The 25,674-nt window shown below is 40.2% G+C and overlaps 1 protein-coding gene across 1 annotated transcript in view; it reads right to left on the reverse strand.

Annotated features, from left to right (window-relative positions):
• Tnks (tankyrase) overlaps positions 1 to 25,674 on the reverse strand; it is a 145,399-nt gene that overhangs the window by 103,992 nt on the left and 15,733 nt on the right. The window contains exon 2 of the mRNA XM_051170061.1: positions 19,723 to 19,947. Coding sequence (XP_051026018.1) covers positions 19,723 to 19,947 — 225 coding nt within the window. The remainder of the gene's footprint in view (positions 1 to 19,722; positions 19,948 to 25,674) is intronic.

Consider the following 25,674-nt stretch of genomic DNA (forward strand, 5'->3'; position numbering starts at 1 on the left):
TCATATTCATCCTGCTGACAACAGTATAAAATAAACTTTTTTAAATTAATGAACGATGTCAATGTGTTATTTTATCTTACAAACTCAACCAATACCTTTGAAGATAATGGAAACTATTACAAAAGTCATACAAAGGTAGAACAATTTTCCAAAGTGAAAGATAACCAGTGGATTGTAAGGTTACACAATAAAAAACTCCTTGATATGGCTTCAGATTCTACATTGCAATTAACCATTAACAACTAGGAGCTACCACTGGTGCTGCTGAGATGCGCTCACGGATGAAGAGCAGTTGTTGCTCATGCAGAGGGTACAGTTCCTAGCACTTACAGAGTAGAATCTGATACTCTCTTCTGACCCCATGAGCACCAGGGTGTGTGTGTGGCTGTGTGTGCGCATTAATACCCATACATAAAATAAATATTTAAAAAGTTTTAAATTTAAAGAGAGAGGGGGGAGGGTAGGGAGAGGAAGGAGGAGAGAAACCACCACGGTCAGGCTGGGGTAGCTCAGTGGTAGAAGGCTTGCTTGCCTAATATGTGAGGTCCTAAGTTCAAACCCTAGAATCAAAAAGAAATTAAGAAACCACTTATCTATAGTTGTTTGTAGAGGTTACTAATACACAAACTATAAATCTGAATGTTCATCATGTACTTCAACCAAACACACACTTCAGAAGAGATTACACACGGAAGCAGGTGTGAAAATCTAGGTATCTAAGTCAGATCTTACCTTACACAGCTTTGCATAAGTAGAAAACAATTCCATCCTACATCTTTTGTTTTGCAAAACTTGTTTTCATAAAACCATGTAACAATCTATTATTTGCTAAACAAACTCATAACAGTTTTTGGTATTGACTTAATATATTTGGCCCAACATAAGTTTTCTAAAATGCTGAAGGATATTTTGAAACTACAATGAGACTAAAAGGTATAATGTCTGCTCTTGAATAAACGAAAGCCTAGATGCATATTCGAGCGAACACAGGCAAAGTAGCAGAGGGGACCATGGACTTTACCCTAACCCTAACCCTCAGACTTTACCCACATCTGTATTATCAACAGCCAGCACTCAGAACAAACACTCCCCAAACTTCAGGCAGACTATACACATACAGAAAAAGGACAAAGTAACCTGGTTGAAAGAGGCAGGAAGAATCACTGGACCTCATTGCCATGATGGACAGGATTTAGTAAAAATTTAGGGACAATAATTATATAAGCATAAGTAAGTTCAAAGAACTAATGCTTTAGGAAGTGAAAACAGAGACCAAAACTCAAACAGGAAATTATAGAGCTGAAAAGCTAAAGGACTCTGACTTCAAGACTCAGTACTAAGGCTACACGTAATCAAATGGCACTGGAATAACAAGAAGCAGGTCAATGGAACAAAAGACACCCCAGAAACAGACAAATATATAAAGTCAATCCTTTTTTCAACAAAAAAGATAACATGGTTGTGGTAGTCTGAATGGAATGAATGGTCCGCATAAGCTCATATATTTTAATGCTTAGTCACTGGGGAGTGGAATTGTTTGGGAACGATTAGGAGATGAGGTCTTGTTGGAGTAGGGGTGTCACTAGGGGCAGGCTTTAAGATCTCCAAAGCCTCCTGGCAGTCCCAGTCTGTCTTCTCTCACCTCTCCTCTCCTCTCCCCTTCCCTTCTCCCTCTTCTTCTGTCTATCTGTCTGTCCCTCTCTGCCTGGTGATTAGGATGTAGCTCTCAGCTGCTGCTCAATTGCCATTTGCACATGTTTGCTTGCCTGCCTGCTGACACACTCCTAGCCAGGATGCTAATGGTCTAACCTTCTGAAGCTGTAAACAAGCTCCCAATTAAATACTTTCCTCTGTCAGCTGCCTTGGTCATGGTATCTTCACAGCAGTAGAAGAGTAATTCACAATAGACAATGATGCACTTCTGGAAAAATGGTCTATTCAACAAATTATGCGGGAACAGAAAAGTAATTTATAATTTCAAATACAGATCAATAGAAAAAATACATCAATTATTGAAAAGAAATGGTGAGAAGAAAGGGAAAGGTACCAAAAACTTCCTTGAGTAGTGCAAATATTCATTTTGATCATAGTGGTAATTCCAGATGTGAAACCACCTCTGGTGTTATTGTTTGTCAATACAACAACAACAACATGGACTTAAAATATTCATTTTATTACACTAAGAATGAATGTTGCTTTTATTTATATTCAATAAACTTATGCCTTCTGAGAGTTCAACTAGATTAGAAACACTTGAAAATTATTGAAATGAAAAAATGGACACAACAGAGGAAAGAAGCTAACCGAGTGGACTTGGACAGAATCACAAGTTCTACTGTGCTATGAACCCACCTAAAGCAAAACCAAACCAAACACAAACCCTACTTAACAGCTAATGTCTGATCACCAACAGAAGCAACTGGTGCATTCAAGAAGTCTCCAAATGATAAATGTATTTATCATGTGGAAAACCAGAAATTGTCACACAGACCTCAGGAACAATGCCTACAAAGTAGCTGACAACTCACCAGAAACCATGCAAAGCTGACAAATTAACAGAATATAAACTACATTTAAGTAATTTCTGTCAGCCCATCTTAATATAGGTCTTCTCTTCTGTATCACTGTTCCGACATCTACACAAACCATTCACTTTTATTAATGTTTATCATTTATTTGTCTGTGTATGTGCTTTGTGTTTGCGAATGTGCACGTGCCATGGCCGAATGCTTGTGGAGGTTCGAGGGCAATTCTTTCTTCCATGGGGGTTTTGGAGATAAATTTGGGTTGTCAGACTTGGCAGCAAGAGCCTTTAGCCACTGAGGCATTTTGCTGATTTAAATTCTTTAGTCACAGGAGATAAACACTGTGTATACCAGATTAAATTTGAGGACCAAGAGAAGTAATCAGCTCTGCTCTCTCAACATACTCAGGTCCATTAGTATGCAAGCTTCTCTGGAGAACATAAGATAAACACTTCTTTGATGCTCAATGGTGTCTTCTGCACTGAGTGATTAGCAACATTTAATGGGTAAAGTAAGCTGCTTTCATCTTAATTAACACCCTTTGCAGGAACCTGAGAATGGAAGAACTCTGCACAATGCAGAGCCTAATCTGACCCACTTTAAAGCTCTTCCAAAATGGAGGTGAAAGGGCAAATATTCTAATATAGTGAGTAGAAAGCTAGGCTGGGTTTCCAGAAAGAGTTTTAAACTAATGGGTAGGTTTTCGCTTGGTCACTTTACTCATAAAGCAATTTCCCAATATTCCTGAGCTATGCTATCCCATATGGTTGCCTCCAGCTCACATGACCAGCATTCCTGAAATGTGCTAGGGAGACTGATGATCCAAACTGTTGCATTTAATTTTGGTCAACTTAAACTTGGCATAGTTACCAACAAGTATTTCACATGCTTTTAATACCTTAAGCATGTGAAATTACTTTCTGCACAACACATTTTGTGAAATCTAAATACAGGCTAAGAATTACTCACGAAGCTGGGTGGGGTGGTGCACACCAATCATTCCAGCATCTGGGAGGCTGAGGCCGGAGGATTACCATTGAGTTCGAGATAGTCAAGGCTACACAATGATAGTCAGGCCTGCCAAAATTATACAATAAAGGCCGTATCTTTAAAAATAAAACAAAAACTATGTATATATATGCTTTAAGTATAGATTTCAGAACTCTCGTTGAAAAAAAAATAATGTTCTATTAACATTTCATACAGAATTCGTACTTTGTATATATTGTATTTAATGAAAAGTATCAGTGAATTTATATCACCTACTTCTTTTGAATATGGCTAGTGGAAAAGGTTTGCCTTCACGTGTGCAGCATTGTATTTCTATTGGCCAGTGCTACTTAGAACAGAGGTTTCACTACTCTGAATCTACTAACACCCAGAGCAGATAGTCACATCTGTAAGGTAAGGGCTCTGTTATACTGCTTACTTTGCATGCATCCTCTTGGGCTCACAGATAAACACGGGAACTGCAGGTAATCTGAGTCAACCACACATCTTCTGGGCCCCTTGAACATGAGAGAATGGGAAGCTGTCATCACTTCCACTGGAAGGGAGATGGGAGCCTTCTGCTTTTCTCTCACCTGGTTCTTCAGGCTCCCTGGACTTGGTGCGGTCGTTTGGCCCTCTTTCTTTCAGCGCTATCATCCTTTTTTGTGTGTAGACAGGACAAGAGGGGCTGACAACTTGAATTTAGCTTTCACTTAGCTGCGTTCAGTTTCCTGGATCTTTGGGGAACTAGTCAGCACTTACTTCATCTTAATGGTCTGGCTGTAGGTACTTAACAGCAGGGAGCTATCCTATACCTTCTAAGATGTTTAACAATAAGCCTGACCTAGGCCTCTAGGTATCAGTAGCGATACCTGACTGTGACAACTGAAACTACTTCTGTGTACTGCTACAACAACGAACTCACCTGACTGACAGGCTCTCTTTTCTCTTCAGACCCACACTCCTCTAATACACGATAAAAAGTGGAACACATCTGCAAACAGTTTTATATGCCAGCTACTATAATATTCTTAGGTTTAAAACAAACAAAAAAAAAACCACAAGTAAATAGCAAAACAGTAAAGTAAAATTATTAACAGTCTATTACTTTATCTTTGAGTGCCAACTTTCTCAAAACTTTTTTATTACAAGGAGTACAAGTTATTTTAATAAGATTTCATAAAGTATAGAGCAAGTCATCAAAAAGAAAAGCAGAAGTGTGCCTGTCCTAGGTAGGGTTATTATTGTTGTGATGAGATGCCATGACCAAAACAAGTTGGAGAAGAAAGTTCAACCCTGATGCTAACATGATGTGACAGATACACACAGCAAGTCAGTGCGCTCAGAAACGAGGGCTTCTACTCTATACACCAGCCCATTGGTCTTTGTACTTAGGACAAATGTTTTAATGTTTATTACAAATGTGTTTTTTTAAAAAGATTTATTTATTATGTGTAGTGTTTTGCTGGCGTGCACACGTGTATGCCAGAAGAGGGCACCAGATTTCATTACAGATGGTTGTAAGCCACCATGTGGTTGCTGGGAAATTGAACTCAGGACCTCTGAAAAAGCAGCCAGTGCTCTTACCCACAGTCATCTCTCCAGCCTACAATTATGTGTTTTTAATAAAGAGAGCAGTGATATTTTTCCTCAAACAAAAACTATCTTCATCCATGCTGCTTTAGCATGCTTGCCAAAACAACATATTTATAAAACATAAAAAGTAAAGAGTTCTTCCTATCAGGCAACTAACATAAGTAAAGTATTAAACAAATGAGAGCACTGTAAAATGAGTCTAATTTAGATTCCAGAATAAATAATGCAAAGACTCTAGAAACAAGCCTTAAATTATGAAATGCTCATGAGGCAACTATTGTGTAAAATTTCAGGGTTTCAGTTATACCTCTAAAAGTCTTTAAAAACCAAAAACCAAAAACCAAAACAAAAAACCTTCAAGATTCTGCTAACACCTACCAGACTTCTGATAAATTACTTTACCCTAGTGAACTATTTACTTTCCTTTGTTTTATCACATAAACATCTATATATAACATTTTCCTTTGTACCTCAATGCTCAAAAATTGGGTTCAACTTGGAAAGAAAACTAAATTTATATACTAGAAGTCTCCTGTTTGTGATTTAATGAATTAATTGCATCTCTTTCAGCGTATGGCCATACATTAGCATGCAATTTTATGATTAAAAAGGTGTTACTATGTGTCCCAGGCTGTATAAATTCTGGTTAGGTTTCATACTTAATATTAAAGTCAGTGCCCCCAAATCTCCTACCCTATCATTTTATAAGAGCATAAGCTAAGATTACCCTAGATTTGCAACCCAAGCTTTCTTTTCCATGTGAGTTCTAAAAGACCAGTTTCCACATCTGCCTTCAATACCACTCTGTTCCTATTATATTCAATGTCCTCCTCCTTACAACCCATCAACAATTAAATGCTTGAAATTAGAATTCTGAAAAGCATCATGGTTCCTCCTGTTCTGAGTACTCACACACATGAATATTCTCTCAGAAGACCGCACTCAAAACTCCATATATGCACAGAAACCGTGTGCCCTCGCTATTTAACCAAACTCCACAGGGTTGCAACAACAAATTGAGAAAATTTCAGCCTTGATCTAAAATAAATTTAGATTTTGACAGACAGTGGAAATATTCTGTATGTGTACACACACACACACACACACACACACACACACACACACACACACACACTATCATCTGTGGGAATAAAGTATTAACAGTCACACTGAGGCTAAAATCCTTAAGTCTGGACCCTATTTAAGGTGAAGTCTAGCCTGCGTCCAACTAGGAAAAGGCTGGCAGTCTTAAGTGAGCAAGTACTACAGAGAGTCCATATTTTTTATGCCTACAATACAAAGATCATACTTGGCTTTCTAGTTTGGTGAGGACTAAAATCCTTTGTCTCCAACTAGAGCAGCCCCTGAAATCCCAGGTAAAGGAAGGAAACAGCTCTAATGTTCCGAAGCTCTAGGTAACGTAACAATGCAAGGCAGCAATGCCTAATCAAGAGTCCCCTGTCCCCAATGCCATTTCATACCACACCAATATGAAGCCACACAGCTCACTGACACGTTACTGTGAATTATCATGGCCAGTCCATTCTAAAGACACAGAAATGGATAATTCTTTTAACAGATAAATTTCAACATTAACTGAAGACCAACATCATTAAAAAACATGTTTTATTTAGCGTTCCTTTCCTCTTAATTTAAGCATTTCATTTATATTGCTTATAATACTAGTGCTTCCTGTGAATTCTAACAACAATGAACAAATACAAACCTACGAGAGGGGTAAACGTCACCATTATCTAGACGGCATAGTACAGCAGTACCCAATTAATCAGCTCAATAAATAAACACCCTCATGGTCTTGAAAGCATTCGGACACCCAATAGGCAAGATGCTCAGTGTCAGTTATTCTGTCACAGGAGAAAATAATGGCACCATCCTCACTGTTCTTTTTTTAAGGGCACAGTATGGAATTTTTCCAACTAAAGTATCCAATAATGTTACACTAAAATTTAAAACATACAAGTTCACTGTTTATGTGGGAAACTGATGCTAAAAATGAAGATGAGACTTGTTCTGAAGGGGGTGGGGGGGTGGGGGAGAGACAGAGACAGAGAGAGAGAGAGAGAGAGAGAGAGAGAGAGAGAGAGAGAGAGAGAGAGAGAGAGAGAATAATAACGAAACAAAATGAATGGAATCAAACTCCCAAAGTTGGGCTGGAAATGGCTCCATGGTGAACTCTGCTCTGCCAGAGGGCCTGAGTGCAGGCCCTGGACCCCATCAGGCAGTTCACAACTGCCTATAGCTATCTCCAGGGGATCGGTCCAATGCTCTCTTCTGGCCTCCATGGTATCTGTACTCAAGTACATATACCCACAGAGACACATAATTAAAAAATAAAATAAAATCTAAATAATTCTCAAAGCCTTGTTAAAATTTTCAACTTAATTTTTCCAAGAAGTATGGAAGCAAAAGGTAATGAATGTTCTTCGAATCTCATTTATAGATGACACATGGACAGATAATGTGACAGACTAAATCAGGAGCCCAGTAGCTGAAGCTGCTGTGGGTCTCATTAAGAAGCTACAGCTTTCCAGGCCATTAGCCCAGCATGATTAAGGTCCACTAAGACACTTAATGAAAGTGATACTCTGTAAGGCAAAGCTTGTAATGTCCTGCTTGCTTCCCTATTCCACCTGAGAACTGTTAATGAGATTACAGGTGTACATGCATATCAAGTAGATATACAAGCCAAACATTTATAGACAATTACAAAGACACTGACTATAAAATAATTACTATGCATATAGTCTTACCTTTTATTAAAGAAGAAAGCAAACTTGCATAGTAATAAGATGCAAGTGCTTGTTTATATCATTATATAAAGGATTAAATTTTGCCTGGTGGTGTGTAGTAACCCCACCACTCAGGAAGTATGGTTAAAATCAAGGTCTCAAGGTCATCTCCCACTAGATAGCAAATTCAAGGCTAGAGATCCTGCCTTAACAAAACAAAGTGAACGAACACACACACGCTTTACTTAATATCTGATACAAGGTGTAGCATATTGCCAACATCTTTCAGAGATGATCAATACTTTGATTTTATAAGCATTATTGCTGAGAATGTTGCTTAACGTAAATATGTAGGATCAAATGGCAAATGTTTAGGACCATTTCAGAAACTGACAGAAATTGTCCTATCCCAAAAGAAAAAGAAAAAGAAAAAAAGGCAGCAACTCAGGGTATGAACTTCACCAAAAATGTAACAATGGAAGTCATCAATTTATACTACAATCACTTATACAGGAAAAACAAACTTATCTTACTAGATAACAGGCGTATGTGTAAACAAAGCTAAAGATACCTAGAGAAGAAAATTAATGCAGGGACGTTACCTAGAAACTTGGTTAATCACATTTATTCCATGATTCCCAATAATCAGCCTAGATGTCAATCATAGTTGAATGGTTAATTGTAGCAAATACACACAATGAAGTTTTAGTCAGCCATAAAGAATGAAATTATGTCATCTGCAAGAAAATGGAAGGACATCATCATGCTAAACAAAATAAGCGAGACTCAGAAAGACAAATATCTGACCTCTCAGATGCAGAGTCCAGATTAAAAAATATTTTTATACAACATGAAAGTAGATGGTAGTCTACACTGTGAGGAAGGAGTCTAAGGCAATGACCAATGTGGTAAGTATCTTTCTTTTATAGAATAGACAGTTAAGTAGATTTATATCCATATGCATCTATATAACATGAAAGCAGAAATGGGACTTTTGGCAGAGGAAGGTGACCAGCAGGAAGAGGGAAGAAGACAAAAGAAGGTAACTGGGGGAAAGTATGAATAAGGTAAAATACACACATATGAAAATGTCATAATGAAAACCATTATTATGTACATTAACTAAAATGAGTAAAAATATTGTTTAAAGTCTGGTTTCAGTTTGGAAGACAAATTATAGTTGACTTTTCAAAAAGTTAAGTTAAAATATGAAAAAACGAAGACTTAAAAGAAATGAATTCTTATGATTAAAATATAGTCTTAAATAACTCCCCACCAAGAACAGAAGAACTTCAATTCTCAAACCAAGACTGATCTCTATTGTAAGAATGTTGTGTCAGCTCTACAGACTATAGCAAATGAGCAACTTTCTCCTTTCTTTCAGAATAAATGGTAGTCAATCTAAATCACGAGTCTAGTGCAGAAGACATAAATAGAATTGAAAGTGCTTGGCTAAGTACTCTGCAATAGCTCAAGTGAAACCACTAATTCCACCTCCATAGGCCTTAGGTAATCACCGTGATCCGTTCGTCTCTACTGCCTGGTCTCAACCTCTCATCTCAGAGTGGCAACCCAAGGATTTACTTCAGAGGTAACCGAAGAGGTCCAGCTGCCCTCCTTTGTTTTTTCTTTTGTTGCACAGACGCTCTAGGAGCCCAGGCTATTAGTGTGCAAGGCTGGCCTTGAGCTTCTGATCCTGTCTCCAGGCAAATGCTAGATTTACAGTCATGCACTATCACACTTGGTTAACTGGCCCTTCTTTATAGAAAAGCAGCCACAACCAAAGGCCAGAAAATGATCAAAAGCAACACTCGATGGACTTATGCTGTAGTTATTTGAAAAATCAATGCACATAATTTATAGCTGGTGGTAAACTGGCAGAAAACCTAAACATAATTTGTATTTGGCAGTAGAATGTATTTGTACTTGAGTATAAACATGTGTCTGGTATAATGCAAATTCAAGTTACTTTAAACTCAAAACATAAACTCATCAAGAACTAGAAATTGCTTCATTTCCTTATCTATAACACAGATGGGGGGGGGGCTGATCGAGCTATTCTCTTGTGAGATGCTTCATGACTCCACATGTATTTCCTGAGTAGAGGATCAAATACACTATCATAATGACAATGAGGTTATGAAAGTGAAGAGGGCTGTTGTTAGCTCTCTCCCTCCCTGTCATGGAGAACTAGCCATCCCTGAGGCAAGGAGCAAATAAGGTCCAAGCAGAATATGGTAGTAACACATTACAAAGCATTCACCCATCAGGAGCATTCTTACATTAAACTGCACTAGCTCGAGTTTAACAACCAGGCCCTGGTCCTGGCTGCAGTGGGAAAGTAAACACACCCAGTGGGAGGAATACTGCCTCCTCCTTGAGACACCCAGGAGAACTGGAGGGTTAGAGCACACCAGGACTTAAAAAACTAGTCTCTGGTGCCATAATCTACACACATTTCCTGCCTCTCCCTACTGTAGGGAGTATGGAAGACTAAATTCCATCAGATTCACTAACAGAAGAAACGGCTTTAAAAACAGGTGGATCTTGATCCTACAACAGCAGACAATGTGGAAAACATAAATCAAAAGAGCATGAAGAAGTGAACCTTGATGACTGAAAAGGTTTCAGTAACGAGAGGGCGTAGCCTATTTCCCTAAATACTGTAAGGTTACTTCCAAATAATAATGATATGTATTTTAGTTTTCTAATTAAACTAAGCCCACCACATCTGTTAAATATCAAAAATAAGTCACATAATCCTAGATTTTATGTACAAATAGCCGACTCTTTCATTTTAAAAGTCTATCCTACACAAGCTATTACAATGGCAAGACCCTCAATACCAACACTGCTTTCCTGCATCTCTGCTGTACAAGTGAAACTATGATTTTATTTCACTAGAAACCACATGTAATCTATGAGCAATTTACTAAACATGAAATGACTTCTCTTTCATGCTAGTAAAACAACAAATATATGTTCTACTTATACCTGACTAAACATTAAAAACCTTCACTTCTTTACAGACACTAGTAAGAAAATGAATAGCAAAGCAGACTGGGAAAAGATGCCCACAACACACACAGCAAATGGCCACCACAGCCACGCCACAACAACACACACAGCAAATGGCCACCACAGCCACGCCACAACAACACACACAGCAAATGGCCACCACAACACACACAGCAAATGGCCACCACAGCCACGCCACAACAACACACACAGCAAATGGCCACCACAGCCACAACAACACACACAGCAAATGGCCACCACAGCCACGCCACAACAACACACACAGCAAATGGCCACCACAGCCACGCCACAACAACACACACAGCAAATGGCCACCACAACACACACAGCAAATGGCCACCACAGCCACACCACAACAACACACACAGCAAATGGCCACCACAGCCACACCACAACAACACACACAGCAAATGGCCACCACAGCCACGCCACAACAACACACACAGCAAATGGCCACCACAACACACACAGCAAATGGCCACCACAACACACACAGCAAATGGCCACCACAGCCACACCACAACAACACACACAGCAAATGGCCACCACAGCCACGCCACAACAACACACACAGCAAATGGCCACCACAACACACACAGCAAATGGCCACCACAGCCACACCACAACAACACACACAGCAAATGGCCACCACAGCCACACCACAACAACACACACAGCAAATGGCCACCACAGCCACACCACAACAACACACACAGCAAATGGCCACCACAGCCACACCACAACAACACACACAGCAAATGGCCACCACAGCCACGCCACAACAACACACACAGCAAATGGCCACCACAGCCACGCCACAACAACACACACAGCAAATGGCCACCACAGCCACACCACCACAACACACACAGCAAATGGCCACCACAGCCACACCACCACAACACACACAGCAAATGGCCACCACAACACACACAGCAAATGGCCACCACAGCCACGCCACAACAACACACACAGCAAATGGCCACCACAGCCACGCCACAACAACACACACAGCAAATGGCCACCACAGCCACGCCACAACAACACACACAGCAAATGGCCACCACAGCCACGCCACAACAACACACACAGCAAATGGCCACCACAACACACACAGCAAATGGCCACCACAACACACATAGCAAATGGCCACCACAGCCACAACAACACACACAGCAAATGGCCACCACAGCCACAACAACACACACAGCAAATGGCCACCACAGCCACAACAACACACACAGCAAATGGCCACCACAGTCACGACACACAGCAAATGGCCACTATACCCACAACAACACACAGCAAATGGCCACTATACCCACAACAGCACACAGCAAATGGTCACCACAGCCACAACACAAGAATTCTCATACCCTTAAAAAGAAAACGGAAGAAACAAACAGAACAAAGATATGAACAGACACTTTGCAAAAACATACACAAATGACCAATAAGTTCATGAAAGCCATTCAGTCGGGAGGGAAAGGCCAGCATTTGCAGCCCAACATAGACATATGTATTCCTTCTGCTCAGCAACCGTCCAAGAATCCATCCAAAAGACAAACAAACAAAACCCAGACATCCACACCATGACATATGCAGTGTTCCCATCAGCCCTGTTCATAACAGCCACCAAAGGGCAATAATCCTATGGCTACCAACTGCCACACCCATTCTGTGGAATACATATAAGAACTACGCATAATATGAACAAACAAGCATTTAGCTAAATGTGGCCAGGAAAAAGAAAGGTGACTCAAATAACTAGAAACATATATGAATGTTTGTTTGCTACAGTGTTCACATAAACCAAAAGGATGATCAAGGAATGGATGGAAAATGAACAGCCATGTGTGAAGGAGCAAAGATGGAACCCTTTCCTCACATGACACCCAAATATTAATGCCACGTCAATCAAATACCTAAATAGTTTTTTAAAGTATCCTATTCATCAACAATGATACAATGAAAACCGCTTTACTTCTCTTTTCACAAAGTTTATATGTGGATGGATGAAACATTATAATATTAAGCAAGGCCAGCTAAAAACACACTTTGTGTAAGTCTTTTTAAATGCACTCTCAAAATAATACATGTTTTCAAAGCAAACTAAGTCCTTAAATGGGCACTGTCCACATGCAAGTCCACGAGGGGGCATTACTAGGATATCAAATTTCAAATTCAGTTTTTCAATGATACTTCTATAGGGTATAGTACCACGACTTAGTATGCTGAATTCTTTATATGAGAATTTTAGTTACTCAAATATCTAAGTGAATGATTAGGCATAAGGTTAAAGTCAGGTGTGTGGCATGTGCCTACAATCACAGCACTAGAGTCTCTGGGGTGAGAAGATTGCTACAGTTTGAGGCTAGCCTGGGCTATACAGTGAGTACCTGGGCAGCCTGAAATAAATACCAAGACTCCCTCTCAAAATTCCAAAACAGCTGAAACAAGACAAATCCAGGGTTAAATGATGACCTAGGACACTATATGCAACCAAAAAGACTTTGAACAGATAGCAACTATCTGTAACTTTAATTCTTATCTGCTAGGTAACGTAACAGGTTCCAGAAATTAAAATACGCCATTTCTGGGCCAACATTCTGTCTTTATTTTCACTAGTAGCTGCAGGGGATTTGTTTCAAGACTTCCTTAAAAAAAAAAAAAAAAAAAAAAAAGCAAAAAACTCATGGATAATAAAAGTTCCTTATAAAAAAAGTGGTATTATATTTGCATATAATCTACATCCTACATATTATTTAAATTGTCCATAGATTACTTGTACCTAATACAATGCAAACAGTAAGGAAACTTGTTATGATTCTGAATATAAGGTAAAGTTATGGTTTAGGAAATTACAAGATAAAAAATTCTACATTTTCAGTGAAGAAAATGGACTCTAAAATACCCAATCTTCAGTTAAGTAAATCTACGGATAAGGAAGCTCTAAATACAGAATGCCTACTGTTTATAGAATATCACTTCTTATGGCCAAAAATGTCCAGAAATAACTATAACACATTATATAACATTCCAACAGGCCATACTATTTGTACAAAACCCTAACAAAGTAAAAATAAATACAGTCTCACTATTTTCACTTGACAAAGCCACCATGCCAAGGAAAGTAATCCATTCATTCCAAACAGAAATGCTTCCTAATGGTGATGTGTGAGTAAAGTCTGGGTTCACTAACTGCTACTGCATGGTCCTCTCCAGCAGACCACAACAGTCCTCAATTACTCTGTGAGTGAAATCTTCTCTGTGGCTGACAACTCTGTACTTTATCAATTGACAATGTAAGAAACCCGATAGTTAAGTTTACGCTGCCCAACTTCATGACTATATATGTATACACATGTGTAAAAAGGACATTATATATAAACTAGACTATAAACCATAATGCTGTTTTAACTTTTCTTCTGAGTAAAGGATCCTACTGCAGTGGATAGTATATTCAGCTAAATAAATCTGAGCTTATCTGGTGGAATGATCAAAGCTAAGGCATGCCATTTATTTTCTAGACAGCAAATAAAGGGCAAAAAGAAAGAAAATAAATACTGAAACTTTAACAGAAAAAAACAATACCAAAAGTTCTATTACATGTTAAAGAATTAACTGAAGATCTGATTTGAGGTAGAAAAAAAAGAAAGAAAATTACGTTAATTGTTTTTACTAGTTCATCTAAATAACCAACTTAACTTTATTAAGTGATGTTATCTTTATATAGTTTGCCTAATCTCTTCCTAGACAGCATACTTAAGGACTTTCATGAGGCCTGTATGTGTTGGTGCATGCCTTAATCCCAGCATTTGGCAGAAGGATCGCTCTGAATTCAAGGCTGTTCTGGGACTCACTATGTAAATCATGTGTTGCTGTTCTTAGCTCTAATTCACTCCTGAAACAGGTAACTCACAAAAAGACCCAGGCCTCTCAGTGACAATGCCACTGAGTCTGGAAAAAGCCTAACTATCACAGCTTGAATTTGGGACTCTCAGTCTCTGCATACACAACAACAACAACAAATCCAAAGAACTGTTGAATGAACAAAATAAGCAAGCAAGGAACAGCAGCTTTGTTCCCAACATCCAGTCCCAGGGAGAGTAGTAGCATATCTTTAATCCCAGTATTTAGGATTAAAGTTGGAGGCCAACCTGGACTACATGGGTCCCAGGATAGCTAAAGGTCCAGTTTTTGAAACTCTGTCTCAACTATCCTGTCCCACACACTAGTCAGCTTTTCCTCCTCGCCAATAGCTAAGAAGCTGCTTTCATCAAGAGAATTAAAGGCTAATCCATTTCTGCCAACAGTATTCATAAAGTTCCCACTGTCTTCAGGACTTCAATGTTGTGAACAAAGAATCCCTTGCCTCGTACTCTGGTGCCTCATATTTGACCACGTCCCCTGGAGGGGGAGACCTGATGGCACTCAGAGGAAGGATAGCAGGCTACCAAGAAGAGACTTGATACCCTATGAGCATATACAGGGGGAGGAGGTCCCCCTCAGTCACAGTCATAGGGGAGGGGAGTGAGGGGAAAATGGGAGGGAGGGAGGAATGGGAGGATACACGGGATGGGATAACCATTGAGATGTAATAAGAACAAATTAATAAAATAAAAAATAAAAAAAAAAGAATCCTTTGCTTATTTTTTCTCCGTGTAGGCATCTTACCCTTTCTAGACAATTCTAGTATACATCTTCCTCAGTGGTCTCAATCTGGTCTGGAATTCACTAAGCGTTTTCAACATCAAGACACATTTTCTTATTATCACTTACTTATTACTGACTTGTTTATCAGCTTTTTTGTCAGTTCCTTCTAGAACCCTATCACATGTAAGTTTTTTAAAATGGTATCGACACTCCTAGATGTACCCTCTTCTTCAGGGTGTCCGCATGTTAACACATCCTCAATTGCTTCTCCACCTTATTTTCTGGCACAGGTTCTTTCTCTCACTGAACCTGAAATGTTCTGTTTCTCATTGGATGTCTGGCCAGAGGGCGGCCTGTGACCCCTCCTGTCTCCCTTCTGTCCCCAGCACTAGGATTAGAGAGGTGAGCTCCCAGGCCCAGCTTGTATATGGGTGCTGGGAATCTGAACTCAGGTCCCAATGCTTGCACAGCAAGCCAGCTCTCCAGCCCCTGAATGTTTTATTTTGAAACAGATTAGGATCTTTGTCCCTAAAGTCTCCTACATTTAATTTTCCTAGAAGGAGAGATGTATGTGTGTAGACAGGTTTATCTGATTTTTTCTGATTTTTTAAAAAGCTATCTTGGATACACACACACACACACACACACACACACACACACACACACACACACACACACACTCTTTAAAAATTCAACATTTGCTATGGAACCAGCAAGCTATCCCTCTCCAGATCACTCAAGTCTTTAAAAAGGGATCCTGAGACTCCTAAAGCATAAGGGTAGATGGTGCATAAGTAAAAAACGTAAGGAAGTGATGCATACCAAAGTTTACTTCAAGTTGAAGTAACAAGAAGGTATAGGACCAACCTCAAAACCCAAAACACCACAGAGTGGAAGGGAACTAACTGTCCTTTAGCAGGCACATCATGGCCTGGCCACTACTAGCACTCAAGCAAAATTTCACTGCCACAAAGGATTATTTAATATGCACAACTAACTGTATGACCAGAATTCTACCACTACAGATCGGGCCACCCAGCTGAGAGAAGTCATCCCTAGCCAGGAATGGAAAGGAGCATATCTGACCCAACCAGTTTCTGTATTCACACGGCATGTGCTCAATAAATACTTATTTTAATGTTCTGAGACTATACTCTTGAGGATGGAGAAATGAACAAGCTCTAAAGAGAGAAAGTATGTTGATTTCTAAAGAGCATTTGGGTTGTTATATGCAGCAGAAGAATGGCATGAACATTCTAGCGAGCCCTATCACTGTCTTAAGCAGTTCATTTAATTTTACAAGCATTTAAAGTTAAATTTTACAAAATACTCTGTTTATGATAGTTAAAGAACAGCAATGAAAGAAACAGATTAAAGATTGTTCATATGAGTTCTTTAACAATCAAAGAGGAAAAAAAAATAATCAAAGAGGAAGAGGAAGGAAAGAGGAAGACAAAATACCCCACAGAGAGGCTGCTGTTTAGAGTCCAACAATGGTAATACTAGTAATTCACAAAGGGCAGTGCTCTCACTGAATGTTACCCTGACAAGCACCACCACTGGTAACTTGGTCAGGAACAGAGCCAGTTCCTTTCTGCACATCACTGAAACCTAGTGACTGTACTCCTTGGGGAGTCAAGGATATAAAAGCAGAGGCTGTACCTTCAGCATCTGCCCTGATGCTTTCCTGGGTAGAGTCATGGGATTCGGCTCTACCCTAAGTCTGTCACCTGTGTTTGCTATTCTACTCACATACAGAGACATACATTTTAAATCATCAGGGTAGCATTTTTAAAAATCAACTTTATACACAGCCTCAAAACTACCAACCTCAAATAGAAACTGAGAAGGGACAAGGTTTCCAATTATTTTGTCTAGCTATGCTTCAGAAGAATATTTCAGAATTTAACTATGCTTGAATTCCTGATGTATAACATATGCTATGGGAGGTTTTTCAAAGGGCATATTAAGAGGATTCCAAAAATTTAATATAGAGAAGAGTCTACAGTCATTTGTTTGTTGAGGCAAGATCTCACTATGTACAGCAGGCTGGCTTCAAATTCAAGAGATCCGCTGACCTCTGTCCACCTAATGCAGAGGGATTGAAGGTGTGCACCACCATGCCAGGCAAGTGCATCTTGAGTCCTGCAGATACTTTAACAGCAGCTACACCTTGGTCATATTTTGATGAGAGTTTCAAAGGTGCCCCTCCCTTCCTTCCAACTTTTATACTTCACACGAATTTACAGCAAGGGAGGCGATGTGGGCAAAGCCTGCTGAGGACTGCAAGAGCTGATGCTGCAGGGCCCAGTCTTTAAAGGGTCTTGAAGCCTTCCATCTAGATTTTTTTTTCAGCAGAGCCAACATTAAAGAAGGCATTTTTAGTATCTATTTTTTGGTACAGACATTAAGAGGGAGAAAAGATTCTAACTTCAAAAAATTAAATAAAAGTACTGGCAAAATGAAAAATTCAGAGAGGTACAAATAGAAAAACAGTGCAGTGGAGACTAGAAAGGATGTTTTCAGCAACTAAAAAGAGCAGGAGATTCTGTGACCAATGACTAAGAAACCTCCAATGGGCCCACACTGTCAGGTGCAGCAAGGACAGAGAAGCTCCAAGTCTACATTAGGCGAAAACAATGATAAAGGTTCAGCAGCAGTTATCACACAGGAAAAGCAAGGCAGAACTTCGGGATCAGAGCAGCTGCTCTGAGCTGGGTTCAGGCTTCTCAAGGTCCTTGTGTAAAATGAGCGGCTAGAACATGACTGTACTAGTGCAAGGCCTGGGAGGAAGAGACAACCACTGAGTGCAACAGATGGCAAGGCACTAAAAGGCCAGTCAACGAATCATGCCAAAAGACGCTAAAGGGACTAAAGATAAACTTGACAGAAAATGAACAACTTCAGGAAAACCGAGAACATACTAGAGACTAGAAGAAATACCCTCGAGGAGATAGTTGTAATCATTTTTAAGGGAAAAATTTAACCAGAGCATGTTAAAAATGGCCTATATACTTTAGCATAAAGAAAATGCTGCGATAAGATGTTGACATCCACAAAGAGACAGAGCCACCATTCTGTCATCATAAAGGATACAAAGTCTCAGATGGGCTCAATACATTTCAACCATTTCAAGAGTCAAGAAGTAGGTGATACCCCCAGGAGACAAGACACTTGTCTTCTAAGAGGCTTGTTTTAGTAAGTAAAAATGTTAATGCAATAAAGGCAAATCTAAAAATTAGAAGTTACTTAAAATGGTTAGGAAGCTAAATTCTGTCTGTGACTGTTTTCTCTCAGTCCTCATTTGCTGTCTATTATTGTAATAAACATCAAAAGCAACCTGGGAGGAAAGAGTTTATTTCAGTTTACAGTTTATCATGAAGGAACTCAGGGCAGGGACTCAAGGCAGGAACTGAAGCAGAGCCCGTGGAGGAACACTGCTTACTGGATTGCGCTCCATGGCTTTCTAAGCCTGTTTTCTCATCCAATCCAGGACCAACTGCCCAGGGACAGCACTGCCCATAGCAGGCTGGGCCCTCTCATACATCATTAACTAAGAAGATGCCTCCATAGACTTGCCTATAGGCCAATCTGATAGAAGCACTTCTCAACAGAGGCTCCCTCTTTCTAGCTTGTGATCCTAGCTTGTGTCAAGTTGAACAAAGCAAAGACAAGAACACATGCACTCTGTAATATAGTTCAGCTTTGAACTACTGGACTTGAAACACATACTCAAGGCTTTCCCGTAGTAATAAACTGATAGGTGTTCAATTTTAGCAAATTAAGGACATCAGTCATAATGTGATGGTTTTATCTGAATCAACCTACAATATCCAAATATGTCATCCAATTCAGTAGGAATGTATACTTTATGGCTCTCACTGATGTGAAGTTAAAAGCAGGTGTTTAATAAGAGACTTAACACTTGTGAAGAGAATACTCAGAATTTACTTCTACACAGATGACACCGAGTTGCCTCATTGAAGGAGCTAATGCAAACCTTAATCACCTCTGGATCCATCCAGCTCTCTACTTCCCTCTGATGGAAAAGAATTCCTCTAGAAGAAGCCTTTACCTACGCATACCTATGAAGGTTACCCAAGAGCAACCTGCAGTTAACACTGAGCAAACGGCGATGGCGGCAGCACTCCAGCAGTAATACTCACCGATACAGACATCAATTTTCCCTTTAATGGCAGCTTCGTGCAGAGGAGTATAGTTCCAGTTATCTCTGGCATTAGGATCTGCTCCTTGGCACAGTAGCAGACTCACGACCTCAGCATGACCAAAGGAACAGGCGTTGTGAAGGGGGATGAGGCCGCCATCATCCCGAGCATGGACATTAGCACCCATCTGCAGCAAGTGCTCTACCACATCCTTCCTTCCAAAACCTGGGGAAGAGAGGCAGAAACGTTCCATTCGTTAAGTCAAATCTTCAACAAGACCACACCTATGCACTGAAGTACTGTACCCTAAAGCAAAAATTAAAAGAAGCAGAAACATTAGCTTCCTTCAAACTGATTCTCCCATTTTGAGAAGTGGAACAGAGGAAAGCTCTCCCCTTGCTGTGGAGTGGCTGGCTCCAAAACCATTCTTAATCCCTTGCTATGGCAGGCAACTGTGTCAGAAATACACGTGAATGAGATGACTCCGCACAACAGTGTCGTTGACATGTAACCAAATTACATACATAAAGCTTCTATGTACTTTATACTTACAAGGTGCTGGCACAAATTTTATAGTTAAGTATGTTAAATACTGCTGCCAACCAAACCAAAGCAAATCACAACATCTCGCACTGGAGAGCACAGGAATGTGACCGAAGCAGGTGGTGACAGTTCCGTTAGAGGGACTCTGCAGCAGCAGAACTAATGACGGCACCAGAACACTATTGGGATCAATAGCCAAACTGTGCATCAGGTGGTTCAACCAAGCCATCTGCGATGGGATTACGAATCTGAGAGAACAAGGTGGAAAAGTGAGACCTGATGCACCTGAGATACAGAACCAGACACTGTTAACAATTTTCACAGTTTTCAGCTAGAAAAGGGAAAAGGAGAAGAGCCAGCTAGGACGTGAAGCCGTGTGAAGTCTGCACAAGCAGTGAGAAGGGCGACGGAATAACAACATTAGGCAAAGTCTAACATGAGGAGGATTTAGCGAGACCTAGAGAAAAGGGAAATGGCGGCCCATAACAGGAAAGTAATTGTGCTACAATGATAAAACTGCAATGAACTAAAAGTGGAAACTGTACATATCAGCATTTAGTAACTTGTGTGGCACTAATTCCACACTAGTATTTACTTGATCAAATTAGAAACTGGCATCTTAATAAAACCAAAGTGTAAGGAAAGAGTCGTATTTTGCTCCACTTCATGCATACACTGAAGAAATGAGAACCATACGAAAAAAGATGTGTCTTCCACGTGATCTATAGAAATTCACTCATTTTCAGGAAAGCAGTTTGTAAGAAAGTCCCCCCCACCACCAAAAAAATTATATTTCTCCTGGACAATCCCTCAAAAGGTAAGCTCAAATGGGGTGGGGGATATAAGTCAATTTTATATTAGAATAGTAAAGCTTCCATTGCTACACCATCACCAGGCTATGGTTTTGTTTTGGTTTTTTGAGAAAGGACTGTCTTGGAACTCACTCTGTACACCAGGCTGGCCTCAGACTCACAGAGATCCACCTGCCTCCGCCTCCCGAGTGCTAGGATTAAAGACGTGTGGCACCAGGCCATGTTTAGTCTGTTCTCAATCCTGGCACAGCAGGATGGTGGTAGTTGGAGGTTCTATTTAGTCTCATTTCTACCCCGTCCTTCCTTTTAACATCACAACCCTATTCTTCCAAAGGCACTTTCTGCCCCCTTTAGGAAAGGAAAAGGCTCATGGGGAATTTTGAGGGTTGTTTTGTTCCTACTGGGATAAAAAGGACAATGATGGGTTAGGTGAGGTTAGGAAAGTCAGACCTCTCAGATTCTTCAAGCCATGGTCAGGAGCTTGCAATTGAGTTAGGGCCTATCAGGTGGTCAAATCTGTAAGCTGGCTAATGTCAATAGTAGACATGGGAAGATGAGGTCAGGAGGAAACACAGGCAGCTCCAAGTGACACCACCAAACTAGGGCAGAAATTCACTTGGCTTACATGCCACTTAGCAATGGCATGAGAAATGAAAACCTTTCACTTTGATGACCTCTGCCCTGGCATTCACTTGCTTATCCGTTTGTGGTTCTAAGAGTGTCTACACCTCTGAGCTTGACACATGATTCCCAGACAAGAGAGAAAGGAGAGGAAGAAAAAGGCTTGTATACATGATTAGTATTAAAGCAGTGTTTTCAGATACACACACCTATACATTCCTGGCCAAAAATGTGTCATCTACCCACCTACAAAGACAGACTGAAAGACAAGTCTTTTATAGCTGAGCACACAGCTGTCTCAAGAAAACCAAGTTATCTACTGGTGAAGAATTAGAAGATGAATTCAGGGAGAATAAATAACAGCATTTGCCATGGCTTCGTAAGTCATGGGTAGAAATTTGTTTCATTTTAAGTACCTAGGAACTATTTATAAGAAAAAATCACTTTATGCTATCTGAGTCTTGAAGGTTTTTCAGATACTTGAATTCGGGGTTAAGTTTAAATATCAACTTGCCACAAATCAGAATCACCTGAGGAAGGAGTGTCACCTGATTGCCTTAACTGAGGTGGGAAGACCCACCTGGTGTACACAGCGCCTTCAGGCAGCATCCAAGGGTCCATTACCTGTTTTGTAAATCCTAAAGAAAAGTTCGTATTGCCTTCTATCCCTGGACTGTTTGAGTTGTATCAGCTGTATCTCATGGTGGATTGGTTATTAGAAAGAGCTGATGGCCAATATCTAGGGCAGGAAGTGGAAGGTGAGACTTCCAGGCAGAAAAAGGGACTCTGGGAAGAAGAGGAGGCTCTTTTTCCACAGGAGGCATGAAAGGAGACTATGAGCCTGGAAGGTATAACTGGCCACATGGTGGGATGGGGCTAGGTGGTCAGGTTAACTTAGAAGAGCTAGCTGACAGTCGGCCCGCTAAAGCCTGACTTTAAAATATTAAAAGTCCCAGTGTCACCAGGGTCTTACACCACACCATGGTGTGCGTCAGACACAGGGATCCCTGGAGCTCCCTGGCCAGCCAGTCTAGAACTGGTGAGCTCCAGGCTCAAGAAAGAGATGCAGTCTCAAATAATAAGAGGGAGGGTGACTGCTGAGGACACGCAATGTGGACCTTGGCCCTCCATAAGCACACACAGACACACACGTGCATGTCACAATAAAAATTAAAGAATCAAGGAAAAAAGAGCAGAGGCAACTAGTTAGGAAAATTCCTGCTGTACAGTCTAATAGTGGAGACCTGGCATAGATTTATTTAGAAAGCAAGAATGGCTTGCCCCCAAATTCTAGTTGAGAACCTTGGTCTGTAGAGATTCCACAGACCAAGAAATCACCAGAAACAAAAAAAGGTAAGAGACCAGAAGTTTAAAAACAAACTATAGGAAAAATATTTCTTGAGACAGGGAAAAAAAAAAAAAAGATGGTTAGAGTCCAATGCAAAAAAGGTTAGCTCAATAGCAGAAGATAATTATCCTGCCTAGGCAGGCAATAGACCAGAGAAAGCCTACACTCCTCAACGCTGTCAGTGTCCCGCTCGCTTCTGTGAAATATGAAGACAGGATTTCCAGTCCAGCTCCAGCCAAAAGTAGAGGGATAAATCAAGGGAAAATACTGCCAGCAGGCCAGAGAGCCAAGTGCACAATTACACTAAAGGTGACAGCATTTAGAGAAAAACAAAGGCTGAAAAATGCTGAGAACATGCTCAGAACACACTGGGGCACACTCGTTCCTAGCATGTCTATTGATATTTTCTACAATCTAGAATGCATACTTCCATCACTCTAACCCAAGCTCCTGAAGAATTCTCCTGGAAGGCTCGAAAAAACAGAGCAGAAGGCAAGAATTGAAGAAGAGGTAGGAGTGGTGGGGCAGGAAGAGAAGAAGCACTGCAAAAGATGGCAGGCTTCTCACAGCTATCCAGGCTCAGGAGAGCTCGCAGGCTGCCAAGAGAACAGGACGCTCCGGCACAGTCTAACAATTTCAACGACTAAAAACTTCCTAAGTCTTTCAGAAAGAAAAGTGTTTGGTATATATGAGTGGCAAAACACAGGGTTCCGGTATGATGTGATGGCTGCTTAAATCTACAGGAACACTGTGATCAGCCCCTGGCACTGTTAAAACATATCAGAAGTGTCCTGGAGCCCACACAAGGCAGGGTCATCCTTGCCTTGATTTTGCCCTTTCAACCATTTGTGGAAAACATAGGTGGCAGGTGGGAGAAACCGTCAGACAATTTGGAAATCTCGGGACAGAACTGGGAAGAACAAGTGGATAGCCTGCCAGAGGTGTTGAGGAAAGCTGGCGTTGTCACGATGCTTTCTAGACTGCCATGCCTGTGTGAAGGGGACATGTACAATGACTACTACATTTTGGGTGATGCTGTCTTTGTTCTCAGACCAGTATAAACATGTGGAGGCCTAGGTCTTCAGAGTCACCCCTGGGATCTGCTGTCCAGAAGAGGGGATGCACGCGTCCAATGGGGCGGGGAAAAGGTGGTGGTGGTGGTGGTGGAAACGGACCTCCGGGGACTGCCGTTTTCAGTATCATGTAGGAATTTAAATAGCCAAAATACTCATTCTTTCTTTGTAGTGTGTAAAGGGTTGCTTTTAAAACAAAACCAACCTCTTTGTGTATTTTTAATCAACTCGTTACTCAGAGTCACTCTTTAATGCAGGTCACTCTCCAATTATTATGATGGAAGATTTTTTTTAATATACTTAACTGTTGTAGTGACTCACTCCCAGACAAAGCAACAGTCATGATGTCATGGAACCGATAAATGGATTGTTTTTAATAAACGAAGACTGGCAATAAAGCTGTCCCTTCAATTCCAAATATCTGTTATAAGATGGAGCCACTGATAACTCTTTCATGTTTAGAAGCTCCTGTTACTATTCAAAAATGTTTTTAATCATGCTAATAAACATTTTTGGAGATTTAAAAAATAAACAAGAAAATGCATAACAGCTAGGAGAACTAAATGACTCTTGCAGCATAGAAATAGCAGCATATACAGCAATCTCAGAAGGGAGAAAAATTGCTGAAGACTTTGAATTCTTTTAGTATTTTTCAGTCTACCTTCCTTTATTTCATCATAGACCTCTCCAATGGTATTCTTCTTGGAGGAAGGAAAAACTAAATGCAATACAATGGATGAATCATAACTAGAAGTACGGAGAAAGAACACACAGAAAATACACTAACACAATTACAAAAAAAAGCTTCATTTTATCATAATGATTAAATTATTCAATAAGTGGTGCTAAGCAACTGAACCACCTTTAGAATAATTTAGGAAACAATTTCTTTACGTCTTTACCTCTCAGTGCAGAGCAAAGGGAACTCTACAGACTATAGCATAAAACAGTGAGGAAAAAAAAAAACTTTAAAGGCAGTAAGTCTAGGGAGTTGGTAAATTAAATAAAAACAGCAACAGATATTTACATCAACTACAAAAAATGCAAAGACAAAAAAATTTACAAGTAAATGGCAAAAGGCAGAAAAAAGATTAATCACACATACAAAAGAAGTCTCAATTATTGTCTAAAACCACAGCCAAGTGACTCCCCAGAAATGCAAATTAAAACATAGATATTATTTATTTGCTTTATTACAACACTGGGCCCGCAAGATGGCCCAGTGGGTAAAAACTCTTGCCACCAAAGCTACATGGTGGAAGGAGAGAACTGACTTCTACAAGTTGTCCTCCAACCTCCACATGTGTGCATGGCACAACACCCCACCTGCATAAACAAGTGAGTCTAATAAAAACATGTAAAAGCTAAGGAATGTACTTTAAATGCTGACATTTAGGGCTACACAAAACCATTCCTAAGAGCACTGCTCACAGCAGACACAAACAATACCCAGATGCAGCAGTCACAGCACAGACTGTACACAATGAAAACCAACAGACTGTTGCCCCGAGTCAGCCAAACCACACAGAACAAGTAACAACGGCAGAATCCTCTT

The sequence above is a fragment of the Acomys russatus genome, chromosome 27, assembly GCF_903995435.1.
Source record: "Acomys russatus chromosome 27, mAcoRus1.1, whole genome shotgun sequence".
In the NCBI taxonomy this organism is placed as follows: Eukaryota; Metazoa; Chordata; class Mammalia; order Rodentia; family Muridae; genus Acomys; species Acomys russatus.